This window comes from Heterocephalus glaber, unplaced genomic scaffold (genome assembly GCF_053883595.1).
Source record: "Heterocephalus glaber isolate CG9 unplaced genomic scaffold, H.glaber_assembly_v1.0 deba00001666, whole genome shotgun sequence".
NCBI lineage: Eukaryota > Metazoa > Chordata > Mammalia > Rodentia > Bathyergidae > Heterocephalus > Heterocephalus glaber.
In genome coordinates this window covers 17983294-17997818 of record NW_028258406.1, presented here as the reverse complement: position 1 = coordinate 17997818, position 14525 = coordinate 17983294, and the positions used below count along the sequence as shown (strand labels likewise).

The window sequence follows — 14525 nt, the reverse complement described above, 5'->3', positions numbered from 1 at the left end:
ATCCATGAGCTCATTAGTCGCTGCCAAATCTCAGTGCTCCCTCAGAGTTCAGGGTTGTAGGAAAGTTTAGAAATGTGAGCAGGGAGAAGTAATGTGAGGGTCAGTTCTGTCAGTGGCTAGGAAATGGATTCTGAAGACCCTCATGGCTCTACCACTCACTCACTCTGAGATCATGGACAAGTTATTAACCTCTTTGCTCTCAGTTTGCTAATCTGTACAGTGGGGCTTATGTTGGATTTGTTTTCATAAGACTGTTACGATAGTTAAATAAATTAATATATGTAAACCATTTAGAGTGGGACCTGGAAAGTAATAACTCCATTTAAATATTAATGATTATTTTTTAATTATTACTTATGACAGACTAGAAAAGTCCACTGGTAATTAATATAACTGATGTTTATTTGGCCCCTTGCTAACTACTTCACCTGCATTTTCACATTTAATATTGTTACTACTGCTCAACAGTGGTTATTATCTATACCCATTTTATGGAGGAGGAGACTGAGCTTTAAGGAGTTAAGGATGTTGCCTGGAGTCAGAAGGCTTGTAAGTGGCAGGGATGTTTGTTTCCAATGTAGGCTTTTAGAACTAAGCAAGAAGCCTGAGAGGGAACAAGAGGAGGCATCTGGCGGATGTGTGAGAAGAAGCTTTTGCTGTCACCAACACTTATATTTGGAAGGGGACCAGACCAGGCAGAAGTACTGGGTTCCAACTTTTCAGAGAAGCTTGATAGTTTTAATTTTTAGTTTTTTTGCTCCTTAACTTGCTGTCTCTTTCTATCAAATGATAACATCCTTATGTGCTCTGCAGTGGTTCTCAAACCTGGCCTCATGTGAGTCAGTTGGGAGCCCTTCCCAGGCTCAGCCCACAGCAAATGCAAGGACATCTCTGAGGGCGGGTGGGATCCAGGCACCAGGGCTTCAGAATCTCCCCAGATGATGTCAACAAACTTCCAAGTTTGAGTTCACAGGCTTGGGAGGCAGTGTAGGGCAGCCCGCCCAGTATAGATGAGGCACGGGGCCTCCTTTTGTTCAACTGTGGCTGGTATCTAGCCTGACTGTGAGGTAAGTTATAAAGTAGGCAGTGAATGTTCAATATTTTTTTCCCTTCCATAGTCTCTTGACTCCCTCCACCCACTGCCAGTAGTCCCAGGCAGCATAGTGGTTAGGGAAAGCATTTGTAGTACCAAGGCCAATGTAGCCATTAATTTGCTGTGTGACTTTGAATAATTCCCCATACTTCACCAAACCTCAGTTTTCCTATCTGCAAAATGGGGCCATTTGGACTAATTTCAAAGAGTGTCATCAAGATTAGAAGAAAGGAATTTAAAACAGCTTATAGTAGGTGATTTGTATAGGCCAGTGTATGGGGAGAAAGGCTTTATGGGCCACACAGGCCTATGTTTGATGATATGGTAACTTGGACCAGCAAAGAGAGAAAAATGTTAGGTAGAGAATGGGTCCCACCACTGATGTGTACATCCCTCTGTCAAGTGGGCATGTTATCTTACTGTTTCCATGGCATTATAGAAATTCAGCCCTATTTCATTTCATATAAGGATGAATTAGGAACCTGGAGTTTCAAGAAAAGTGTCCATTGCATTCTAAGTTAAAATATCTAATCATTAAATTTCAGTTGTTACCATTCTTGGCAAACACCAAAGTCATTGTTTGCTTAATTTTATTAACTGACTACATTCAAGTGTGTTAGTTAGCTATGTATTGCTGTGGCAAAATACCTGAGAAATTCAGCTTATGAGGAGGGAAGAATTATTTTGGCTTATGGTTTCAGAGGTTTCAGTCCATAGTTGGTTACCTCTATTGCTCTGGTCCTGTGGTGAGGCAGAACATCATAGTGGAAGCACATTAGCAGAGCAAACCCACTCACCTCATGGCAACTGGGAAGCAAAGAGAGAGAGAAGAAGGGGCTGGATCCCAGTATAAACCCAATGGCACACAAACAATGACCTAACTTATTCCCACTAAGCCCCACTTCCTAAAGATTCTATCACCTCCCGTCAACTGGAGGACAAGCCTTTAACACATGAGCTTTTAGGGGAACGTTTAAGACTCAAACCACAATATTGGGGAAAAGACTAATGCATATATAAAAAGAACTCATTTGTAGGAAGGTACTTCCTATGATTTACTTGGTTATGTATATCAGGAGAACAGGATTCAGAATATATCTAATGTTTGGGTAGGAGTTGTCCTGCATACTTGTAAATCAACAGTTTGGTATTTTAGGGGCAATATCTCTCAGAAAACCTGCTATGTATGCTACAGTGTTAGGCTTATTTGTAAATGCCTTTGGAACATAATGTAGCTAAATTAATGATGTTAATTAATTCTGTAATTAATATGGAATGAAGAAAGAGTAAAAGGACTTGACTTTTTCTTTGACACTCACCTGTCCCAAGCAAACTTTGGAAGAATCTTACTCCTTTTCTGCATCCCCCATCTGCCTTTTGAGATGCCTTTCCTCATTTCCCAGCCTCTGCAGCTCAAGGCCACCAGGATGAAATGTCTCACCACGACTTCCAGACCAGGACACCCATTCTGCCTCCATCAGCCCAGTGGAAAAGTGGTGGATGATGCCAGCCAAGAGTCAGAAGGGAAACAAGAGATAAACTCTTCCAAACTATTATCTGAATGACTGCTATCCTGGGATGTTTATGCCACTATTTTTTAGAAAAGAGAAATTTTTTTGTACCCTTTTTCCATCATTTTCCCCCAGTGGAATAAAACATTTCAGGCTTTTTAACAAAGTAAAGTAAAAAGATTCAATCTAGAGGGAAATTTTGAGGGCAGGCATCTACAAGAGAGATTACATATCCCCTCTGGGAGTTTTCCTGATTTCAGTTTTAAGCTAGCCCTTCCTTGAGTGTGTACCCTAGTTGCTTAGAGGTGTTATGAGCAGGGGAGAACTTTGTATCAGGAAGGACTATAGATTGTGCAAATAAAATTGCAAAGAATTTTATAACAGTGGCCACAAAGCTTTAGAAGCATAGGTTCTTCTAATCATCAGCCCCTCCTTTTTTTTTGCTTTTTGAGACAAGGTCTCAATAGGTAGTTTAGGTTGGCATCAAACTCACAGCAATTCTCCTGTCTCAGCCTCCCATGTTCTGGGATTACAGGTGTGTACCTCCATACCCAGCACAGTTTGTTTGTTTGTTTGTTTTTTAGTCCATTTTATGTTCTCGTCTAGAGGACTCCCCACGGGGCTGCAATGACTTGAACAAAGCTTATAGTTGAATGCACTTGAAGCTGGCTTTGCCTGTATTAGAGAAAGTAGAATGAATCTTTACTTCAGGTCCATTCAGAGCTTTGACTGGGCTAATGATCTGTGAATCACTGTGGTCAGCTTTTCATCATTGTGACCAAGTGCAAGCATACACAACTAAAAGGAGAAAAAGTTCATTTTGGCACGGGCTTCAGTCCATGGCTGGCTGGTTCCATATAGTGGAAAGACATAGTAGAGGAGAGCTCTTAATTCATGGCAGCCAGGAAGTAGAGAGAGAAGGAAGGGCCTGGGACAAGACTATATCCTTTCAGGTTACGTCTCCAGTAACCTCTCTCCAACCAGCCCCTACCTCCTAATGGCACATTTAGCTATGAGCTCATCAAAGGATTAGTCCACTGAGGGAGTTAATGCCCTCATGATCTAATCACCTTCTAAAAGCCCTACATATAAATCATGAGACTTTTGAGGGATGTTTTAGATCTAAACCATAATAATCTCCTGGAAGAATACAGTGAGTATAGTGAACAAGATTTCTTTAGGTTTTAGTTTATGCAAGTTTGTTTGGGACACTTGGTGTTCTACAGAGGGAGGTTCTTCAGAATCTGTTTCAGATTCTTCAAATTATTGTTTTTTATTCTAATGTTCCCCTTTACTTCATTGTAAATCTCCCACTTAAACCTCCATATTCAATACAGAGCTCCCATGTTCATGGAAATGGGGGTAGGAAGAAAGGATTTTCTTATAAGAGACCACAGGACCAGCCCTGAACTATGACTTCTTGCCACTATGGCCATTAGGGGCTGGGGTCTCTGAGGAACTGTGCAATCCTCACGTGACATTGCTCCCAGCTGAGTGGTGTCTTTTGCTGATGTGGAGCACAGGTGCATTCAGACAAAGTCTGATCTCTACAAGTCACGGGCCTCTTCAACGGTCCTTTGGACAAAAATGTCAGATGAGTTTTGAGCATCTGTCTCCCTGCTGCCATGGTAGCCAGCTGTGAAGCAGGGGATCTGATTAAAAGTGAGAGGTAGGAAGTGTCCCTGTGGTAGTGCTTTGATATGTGTGCAACAGGCATCTTTCACATATATGCAAACTAAGAGGATGTGGGAAGGGCACTGTGGAAAACCTGGTAAGATCTATTTATGTCCTACTTCTGTCTTCTGAGGAAACTAGCAGACTGTTTCTGTAGAGATTCTGATGATAGTATTAGCAATCCTTCACTTCAGTGTTTAACTTTAAACTCAAATCTTCCAGCACAGCAATGATTCTCATTCTCTGGGACTACTACACTCACCTCATAAAGAAAGAAGCCAGGCCCCTAATGTCAAAATATTGCTCTTAGGTTTTTTTAGAGTAGTCTATTCACAGGAGATAAGTATATAATGGAGTCTGTAATATGCTTTCTCAGTTATATTCCCAATGAGACCTGCTTTGACACAAAATTCAAGGATGTTTTTTCTTTTTAGGAAAGATGCTATTTTCACCACAGAAAATAAAAAGAGATAACCCACCGAAACATGATTTTGGAGCAGTATATATGCCTCAAACATAAAAATAGAACATATCTTAGAGCATGTACACTTAAAAGTTTGAATTTTGTAGATTTTGTAATTACACAGTAATTATAAATGTTCAGTACCAAACTGATGACAAACACTATTTTGTTGAAAATATCTTGCATTTAAAAGAAAAATCTGTAAAACCCAAGGCACTAGGCTACAACCAATATCAGAATTTTATGAAAAAAATTTATAATGGGGAAATAATGGGATCTCATTTCAAAACACAGAATACTTGAAATAATCTGAAAATAATATTGTAACTCAAAATCTTCAAGACAGGAAATAAAAGTACATATATTTTTATATCTTTAAAAAATTTTTCATAATTGAAATTCCTCTTCATATGTACAAAAATGAAATCAGGAAACACTGAAAACAGCAGGATTCTTCTCCTTTTTTTCTTTTAATAACTAATTCCAATAATCTGAATAGAAATTTTCAAATTTTTCTTTTGGTAAAATTACATTCTTGAATTAAAAGTTATAACTGGAATATTAATTAAATATCTCATCAATTTCAAAATTATGTAAATAAAAAGCAATTTTAATAAGTCATTGTTTCTTGAAATCACTTCTGTATCAGCTTAAAATGTGCTGCTATTCTGAATATGCATTCCTTTATTGATATCAATACTAGGCCCTAAAGAGTACCTGGATATACCAGGCAAAATCTGTTCCTAGTAAAGACCATGGTGATCCAAAACTTGAAGTTCAGTATTTTAAAATTTGCCTTACATAAATGTTTAAGAAAGCAATTAACCCTTCTTCACATAACGGTAAGTATACAAAAATGAACAGTTTAGGCAAGAAAGCTGTTCATGGGTCCCCTAACCAAAAAAATAAAAAATAAAACCAAAAAATCAAAAACAGCGGGGGAGGAGTTCCATACAAGACAGCATTCTGTAGAGGAAAGCTACTGATTTTTGTGTTGACCTTGTATCCAGCTACTCTGCTGAATTTGGTTATTAAGTCTAGAAGACATTTGGTGGAGTTCTTGGGGTCTTCTATATAGAATATCTTGTCATCTGCAAATAATGACAATTTGACTTCTTCATTTCCTATCTTTATCCCTTTTATTTCTCTTGTTTAATTGCCATGGCTAATGTTTCCAAAACTATATTGACCAGGAGTGGTGATAGTGGAGATCCTTATCTTGTTCCTGATTTTAGGGTGAAGGATTTCAGTTTTGGACCATTTAGAATGATATTGGCTGTTGGTTTTTCATAGATGGCTTTTATCAGATTGAGGTAGAGACCATCTATTCCAGTTTTTTGTAGGGTTTTTATAAGTGTGTGTTGGATTTTGTCAAATGCTTTTTCTGCATCTATGGAGATAATCATATGGTTTTTGTTCTTGGCTCTATTGATACAGTGTACTACATTGATTGATTTGTGTATGTTGAACCATCCCTGCATCCCTGGGATAAGTCCCACTTGGTCAGGGTGTATGATCTTCTTGATGATCTTCTGCATTCTATTAGCCATATCTTATTAAGGATTTTTGCATCTGTGTTCATTAGTGAGATTGGCCTATAGTTCTCTTTTTCAGTTGGGTCTTTCTCTGCTTTGGGGATCAAGGTGATGCTTGCTTCCAGGAATGAATTTGGGAGTATTGCTTCCCTTTCAATTTCACTGAAGAGTTTAAACAGTAGTGGCAGTAGTTCCTCACTTAATGTCTTGTAGAATTCAGCAGTGAAGCCATCGGGACCTGGCTTTTCTTAGTGGTTAAGTTTTAAATTATGTTTTCAATTTAATTGATTGATATTTGGTGGTTTAGAATTTTTAGATCTTCTTCGTTCAACTTTGGTAATTCATATGTATCTAGGAATCTGTCCATTTCTTCTGTGTTTTCCATCTTATTGGAGTATAGGTTCTCCAAGTAGGTAATGATGATCCTCTGGATTTCTGCTGGGCCTATTGTAATTTTATCCTTTTCATTCCTAATTGCATAGATTTGGGGCTTTTCTTTCCTTTTTCTGATAAGGTTGGCTAAGGGTTTGTCAATTTTGTTTATTCTTTTGAAGAATCAACTCTTGGCTTCATTGATTTTTTTTTTGTATCATTCTCTTAGTCTCCATTGCATTGATTTCTGCTCTGATCTTTATAATTTCCTCCCTTGTATGAGCTTTGGGTTTGTCCTGCTCTTCTTTTTCTAGAAGCTTGAGGTTCAGCATCAGGTCATTTATAGCTAAGTGGATGCTCATTGAGGTGATACTCTTAAGTGAAATAAACAGGACACACATGTGTAAATACCGAATAGTTTCTCTAGTGTGAAACTGAAAGTGTAAAGAAGGGCTAAAAGGTATAATAGATAATGTGAAATAGGAAGAAAAGGGGCAAAAGGGAAGGGGAAGTGGGAGGGGCAGGGGAAAGGAAAGGGGAATGAAATTAATATGAGAAAATGAAAAAATGGAAACAAAGTCTTTGTAAATAGGGAGGGATGGAGGGGTTGAAGGGAGGGCAGGGGAAGGGGGAAAATAATAAACAAGAGATATTATGTAAAGGTGCAAATTTCCAATGATGAATGTCATTATATTGTATACTTAAAATGTATCAATGAAATAATATTAAAAAAAGACAGCATTCTGCTTTGATGTGAAAATAGAGCTAATGTGAGTAAAACAAAAACAGTAGAGACTAAATAATTTACAAAAATAGAAACCAGATTGGCATTTTTTATCAAGTATATGCTGTCTGAAAATCTTTGCTCCTGAAGTAAATATTTGGCAACCACAGTGATTAGCAGTTAAAGCAATTTCAGCAAAATAAGAAGTCATCAAAAATGGACTATTTGTCTGAAACAGCAGTACCTAAATTGTATAGATTGAACTTCATGGCTCATCACAACCATTTCCAAAATTTAATTCATACTATCCTTTCATAAATTAAGAGAATTTCATTTGTGTTTCAGAGCGCAATGACCAAAAAGGAAGAAAAAAAAAAAAACCAAAAATAAACCAGATTTCCAGGAAATGAAAAACTCCATTGAAAGTCTATACAGCAGAATGAGCCAGTGTGAGGACAGAATTTCAGATATAGAAGATAAGATTGCAATTAGTGACCAGGAAAAGAAAAATTGCTTCAAAATTATAAGGGAACATGAGAAATCAATCCAGCAGCTGCTAGATGATGCAAAAAAGAATAATATACGACTGATTGGGCTCAATGAAGAAACAGGAGAGAGTGCAGATGACATAAAAAATCTCTTCACAGAAATAATGGCAGAAAACTTCCCAAGCAGGGGAAAAGAGCTTGACATACAGATAAGTGAGGCATATAGGACTCCAAATAGCCTTGATCAAAAAAACTCTACACATAGGCATATAATTGTTAAGATTCCAGAAACACAACAGAAGAACAAAGTTCTACAAGCAGTCAGAGAAAAGAAACAAATCACATACAAAGGAAAGCCCATCAGAATCACAACAGACTTCTCAACACAAACCATCAAGGCAAGAAGAGCTTGGAGTGACATATTCCAAGCCCTAAAAGAAAACAGCCTCCAACCCAGATTGATGTGCCCTGCAAAACTATCTTTCAAAATGGATGGAGAAATAAGATACTTTCATGACAAAGAGCACCTTAGGAACTTCGTGAATACCAAAAGAGCACTCCAAAGAATTTTACACAATATCCTAGGAACAGACATTGAGGATCACAACCCCAGGAAGCAAAGCAGAATGAACCCATCTGGCATGACAAGAAATTAAATGTAAAGGGAGAGAACCCAACAAAAAGAAAAAGTCATGGCAATGACAAGTCAATATGTTTCAGTTATAACCATCAACGTTAATGGTCTCAATTCACCAATCCAAAGAAATAGACTGGCAGAATGGGTCAAGAAGCAAAACCCAACAATATGCTGCATACAAGAAACACACTTCATTCAAAAGGAAACTCATAGACTGAAAGTTAAAGGGTGGAAAACAATACTCCATGTGACATGAACACGAAGAAAAGCAGGAGTAGCTATCCTCTTGGTAGATCAAGTAGATTTCAAACCAACACTAATGAAGAGAGACGAAGAAGGACACTACATCCTTGTAAAGGGAAGAATCCAAGAGGAAGAGATGACAATCATAAATATCTATGCACCAAAGACTAGTGCACCCAACTATATAAAACAAATACTAACAGACATGAAAAGTCATATATGCACTAATACAATTGTAGTGGGGGACCTCAACACCCCACTGTCACAAATAGATAGATCAACTAGATGAAAAATAAGTAATGAAATACTAGAACTCAATCAAACTCTTGAACAAATGAACTTAACAGATGTTTACAGTCTTACACCCCACAAAGTCAGAATACACATTCTTCTCAGCTGCACATGGGTCATTCTCTAAAATAGACCACATACTCATACATAGAACATTTTTAAGTAAATGCAAAGGAATTGAAGTTATCCCCTGTATATTATCAGACCATAGTGTGATGAAATTGGAGATCCATAGCAAAAGAAACTCAAAAAATTTCATAAACCATGGAAATTGAACAACACACTTCTGAATATCCAATGGGTCACAGAGGAAATTAAAGAAGAAATCAGACAGTTCCTTCAATTAAATGACAATGACAATACAACATATCAGAATCTATGGGACACAATGAAAGCAGTCTTACGAGGGAAATTCATAGCAGTGAATACACATATTAGGAAAACAGAATGAGCCCAATTAAACAACCTGATGCTGAACCTCAAGCTTCTACAGAAAGAAGAGCAGGACAACCCCAAAGCTCATACAAGGGAGGAAATTATAAAGGATCAGAGGAGAAATCAATGCAATGGAGACTAAGAGAATGATACAAAAAAATCAATGAAGCCAAGAGTTGGTTCTTCAAAAGAATCAAAGAAATTGACAAACCTTTAGCCAACCTTATCAGAAAAAGGAAAGAAAAGGCCCAAATCCATGCAATTAGGAATGAAAAGGGTGAAATTACAACAGACCCAGCAGAAATCCAGAGGATCATCAATACCTACTTCCAGAACCTATACGCCAATAAGATGGAAAACACAGAAGAAATGGACAGATTCCTAGATACATATGAATTACCAAAGTTGAACGAAGAAGACCTAAAAATTCTAAACAACCCAATATCAACCAATGAAATTGAAAACATAATTAAAAACTTATCAACTAAGCAAATCCTGGGCCCTGATGGTTTCACTGCTGAATTCTACAAGACATTTAGAGAGGAACTGCTGCCACTGCTGTTTAAACTCTTCAATGAAATTGAAAGGGAAGCAATACTCCCAAATTCATTCCTGGAAGCAAGCATCACCTTGATCCCCAAAGCAGAGAAAGACCCAACTGAAAAAGAGAACTATAGGCCAACCTCACTAATGAACATAGATGTAAAAATCCTTAATAAGATACTGGCAAACAGAATGCAGAAGATCATCAAGAAGATCATACACCCTGATCAAGTGGGATTCATCCCAGGGATGCAGGGATGGTTCAACATATGAAAATCAATCAATGTAATACACTATATCAATAGAGCCAAGGACAAAAACCATATGATTATCTCCATAGGTGCAGAAAAAGCATTTGACAAAATCCAACATGCATTTATGATAAAAGCCCTACAAAAAATTGGAATAGATGGTCTCTACCTCAAACTGATAGAAGCCATCTATGAAAAACCAACAGCCAATATCATACTAAATGGTCCAAAACTGAAATCCTTCACACTAAAATCAGGAACAAGACAAGGATGTCCACTATCACCACTCTTGTTCAATATAGTTCTGGAAACATTAGCCACAGCAATTAGACAAGAGAAAGAAATAAAAGGAATAAAGATAGGTAATGAAGAAGTCAAATTGTCATTATTTGCAGATGACATGATACTCTATATAGAAGACCCCAAGAACTCCACCAAAAGTCTTCTAGACTTAATAACCAAATTCAGTCAAGTAGCTGGTTACAAGGTCAACACACAAAAATCAATGGCTTTCCTCTACACGAATGACAGATTCACTGAGAGTGAAATAGGGCAAATAATTCCTTTCACAATAGCATCCAAAAAATTGAAATACCTAGGAATCATCCTAATGAAAGAAATCAAACACCTCTTCTCTGAAAACTATGGCACTCTGAAAAGAGAGATTGAAGATGATATCCGAAAATGGACAGACATCCCCTGCTCCTGGGTAGGAAGGATTAATATAGTGAAAATGGCCATACTTCCAAAACTGCTATATAGATTTATTGCAATTCCAATTGAGAGCCCAGGAGCATACTTCATAGACTTTGAGAAAAAAATCCAAAAATTCATTTGGAGCAAGAAGAGACCCAGAATAGCAAAAGCAATTCTAGGTAACAGAGACATGGCAGGGGGTATCACAATCCCCAACCTGCAACTATACTGCAAAGCTACTGTGATAAAAACAGCATGGTACAGGCAAAGAAACAGGCTTGAGGACCAGTGGAACAGATTAGAAGATGCAGAAACAACGCCAGACACACTCAGCCATCTCATCTTCGATGAAGGAGCCAAACACCCTCACTGGAGGAAAGATAGCCTCTTTAATAAATGGTGCTGGAAAAATTGGGCTTCAACTTGCCAAAGATTAAAACTAGACCTGTATCTCTCACCATGCACTAAACTGAAATCAAAATGGATTAAAGATCTAAATATTAAAATAGAAACTCTGAACCAGTTGGAACAGAGGTTAGGTAGAACCCTTGAAGACATCAGTGTAGGAAAAGATTTTATGAACAAAACCTCAGTTGCCCGTGAAGTAGCACAAACAATCAACAAGTGGCATCTCTTCTTATTAAAAGACTTCTGCACAGCAAGAGAAACCACCAGCAGTGTGAAGAGATAACCCACAATGTGGGAAAAAAATCTTTACCTGCTCTTCCTCAGACAAAGGTCTACTATCTCGAATCTATAAAGAACTTCAAAAGATCAGACCTCCCAAATTTAAAGACCCAATCCAAAAATGGGCATCTGAAATGAACAGACATTTCTCAGACAAAGAAGTAGAAATAGCAAATAAATACATTAAAAAATGTTCAACCTCACTGGTCATTCGAGAGATGCAAATGAAAACAACCCTGAGATTCCACCTCACTCCAGAAAGAATGGCTGCTATCATGAAATCAACCAATAACAAATGCTGGCAGGGCTGTGGGGAAAGAGGAACCCTGCTCCACTGCTGGTGGGAGTGTAGACTGTTGCAACCACTGTGGAAATCAGCATGGAGATACCTCAAAGAGCTAGGACTGGAAGTCCCATTTGACCCCGCTATTCCAGTGCTGGGGATCTTCCCCAAAGAATTAAAAGAATCATACCACAGTGATATATGTGCACCCATGTTCATAGCAGCACAGTTTGTAATAGCTAAAACTTGGAAACAGCCCAAATGCCCATCAACTGGTGACTGGATAAAGAAAATGTGTTTTTTTTATAAAATGGAGTACTACTCAGCCATAAAAAATGAGAAATTAGAGACATTTATAGCTAAGTGGATGCAAATTGAGGCGATACTCTTAAGTGAAATAAATAGGACACAGATGTGTAAATACTGAATAGTTTCTCTGGTGTGAGAAACTGAAAGTGTAAATAAGGACTAAATGTATAATAGGTCATGTGAAATAGGAAGAAAAGGGGCAAAGGGGAAGGAAGTGGGAGGGCTAAGGGAAAGGATAGAAGGGAATGGGATTAATATGAGAAAATGGAAAAGTAGGAACAAAATTTTTGTAAATAGGGAGGACTGGAGGTGTTGAAGGGAGGGTTGGGCAAAGGTGAAAAACAAGAACCAAGAGAGGCTATGTAAAGGTGCAAATTTCCAATGATGAATGTCATTATATTGTATACCTAAAATGTACCAATTATTAGAATGAATAATCGATAATGTAAAATAGGAATAAAAGGTCCAAATGTAGACAAGAGAAGAATCTAACATTATGCAGACATCTGCTAAATAAAAGCTCCTTGTAGGACCATTGGTGAGTGCAGACTATTTCTGTGGAACCTTTTTGAAACCAAATCTAAAACACAACACATTTTTCAAGTAAGTACCAAGTTATCCTAAAAAATATTCATGATGGTTGTTTTGACATTTCTCTCATCAGATACTACGAGAACAATACATGTGATTTGCCAGGAAAAAAAAAATCCTTCCAAATGAAAACACCATTCCAAATCCCATACACTTAATTATATCACTCTCATTGGAAGTGCTATCAACATAGTCTTTGCAACTAGCCAAAAGCATATATTTAAGAAGCTTTATAAATTGTTTGTGATGTTATGTTAATTCTTGTGCCAAACTTTTCTGATGAAGACAGCATTTTGCTTTATGCAAGAATGGAAACCTCAAAATAATCACCATAAAGCTTCTAAGACTTATGGGAGAATAAACTAGGATGGTGCACAGATATCAAGATGAAATCCACAACATTGGAATTATAAATGTTTAGAGTGGCCCAGAGTAGAAGACAAGCCCAAACTACCATTTGAAGAATGAAATATGATATGATCCAAAATGTATCCTTAAAGTTTTGTCTCAACCCTTGTCTGAATAGTGAGGATTGATCTTCAGTTCAGTCCAGCCAGCAGAAATTGACTGTGCAATTTTCTGGTGTATTTATTGTACAGACTGTACATTCTAGAATGTTCTTTTAGTGCTACACTGTTGTTCTTTTTGTCCCAGCAATTTGAGGGCATGCAAATTCCACAGTCATCACTGAGAACAGGCCATTCTCCTCCTTCATCATAATTAGACATGCCATCTGCAATCATTGTACTGAAGTCTAAAAGAAGATTCCAAGTATCTTTTGGTATTGATCATTTATGATGTTCCAACAAAAATTTATTTCATAAGTCTAAGAATTTAAATCTTCCACTAAGCACTAAGTTCCAGTAGGTAATGGCCATTTCTAGATCTAATCCTTTTTGTCCTGGATTCTTTGAAAAATTAAAAGTAAACTGGTAAAAATCCTTAAATTGTCCTGGTTCTTTCAATTCTTGTTCCATCTTGGGTATTTGAGCCTTTAGCTTTTCTATGCTGTCACATCCCAATTCTGTCATGCTGTCCATGAATTCCTGTTTGGAGAACTCACACTGGGTTGGTGGTCTGAACGTCTATGCGATAATCAAAACACTAATGTTGGCTGGATCAAGTGCCAGGTCATCACAGAATTGCTGTATACCTATTATATTATATCTATTCCAATTTTATTTTCATCTCGAGGATCTTTTTTTTTTTTTTTTCTTCCTTCGAGGATATTTGTATCTATTGTATAGTTGTTCTAACTTCTTCCTGTCCAATGATCCTTTTACATTCTCTCATAATACAGTTCAGGATTTTGAAAAAAATTATCTGTTGCAACATCTAACTTCCAGTCATTTTGAGAAAGACAACTTATAGCAGTTTTTTCACTAGATTAAGTGAAGATCATAAACTGTCGAACTTAATCTTTCTGCAGTGATTTCAACTTGTTCATGTTGGTGTTCTCCAAGCCTCTCCCTGAATTTTGTAGATTTTTAAAATCAGTATTTTGAGATTTAATCATGGGAAGGCACATACACTGGTATAGCTGTGACTTGTTTGTCAATTAATGGCTTGGGGTTAGCTGAGATGCTGCCTGGGTTGTATGAATGTGAACCTAGTGGTGATGGAGAAAACTGGAAATGTTTCATAACCAGTCCTCCTGTCATCATAATTCAGGAGACTATTTGAGATTGGGAGGGGTGGC

At 37.4% G+C, this 14525-nt stretch overlaps 1 protein-coding gene and 1 pseudogene across 1 annotated transcript in view; one reads left to right on the top strand and one right to left on the bottom strand.

Moving 5' to 3' along the window:
- Positions 1 to 7934, top strand: part of Sucla2 (succinate-CoA ligase ADP-forming subunit beta) — a 196711-nt gene extending 188777 nt beyond the window's left edge. Inside the window, exon 11 of the mRNA XM_087197344.1 lies at positions 7718 to 7934. Within this exon, the coding sequence (XP_087053470.1) occupies positions 7718 to 7762 (45 nt within the window). The 3' untranslated portion in view covers positions 7763 to 7934. The remainder of the gene's footprint in view (positions 1 to 7717) is intronic.
- A 5520-nt stretch (positions 7935 to 13454) lies between these two features.
- On the bottom strand, positions 13455 to 14273 carry LOC101706104 (DCN1-like protein 1; annotated as a pseudogene).
- Positions 14274 to 14525: the final 252 nt, after the last annotated feature.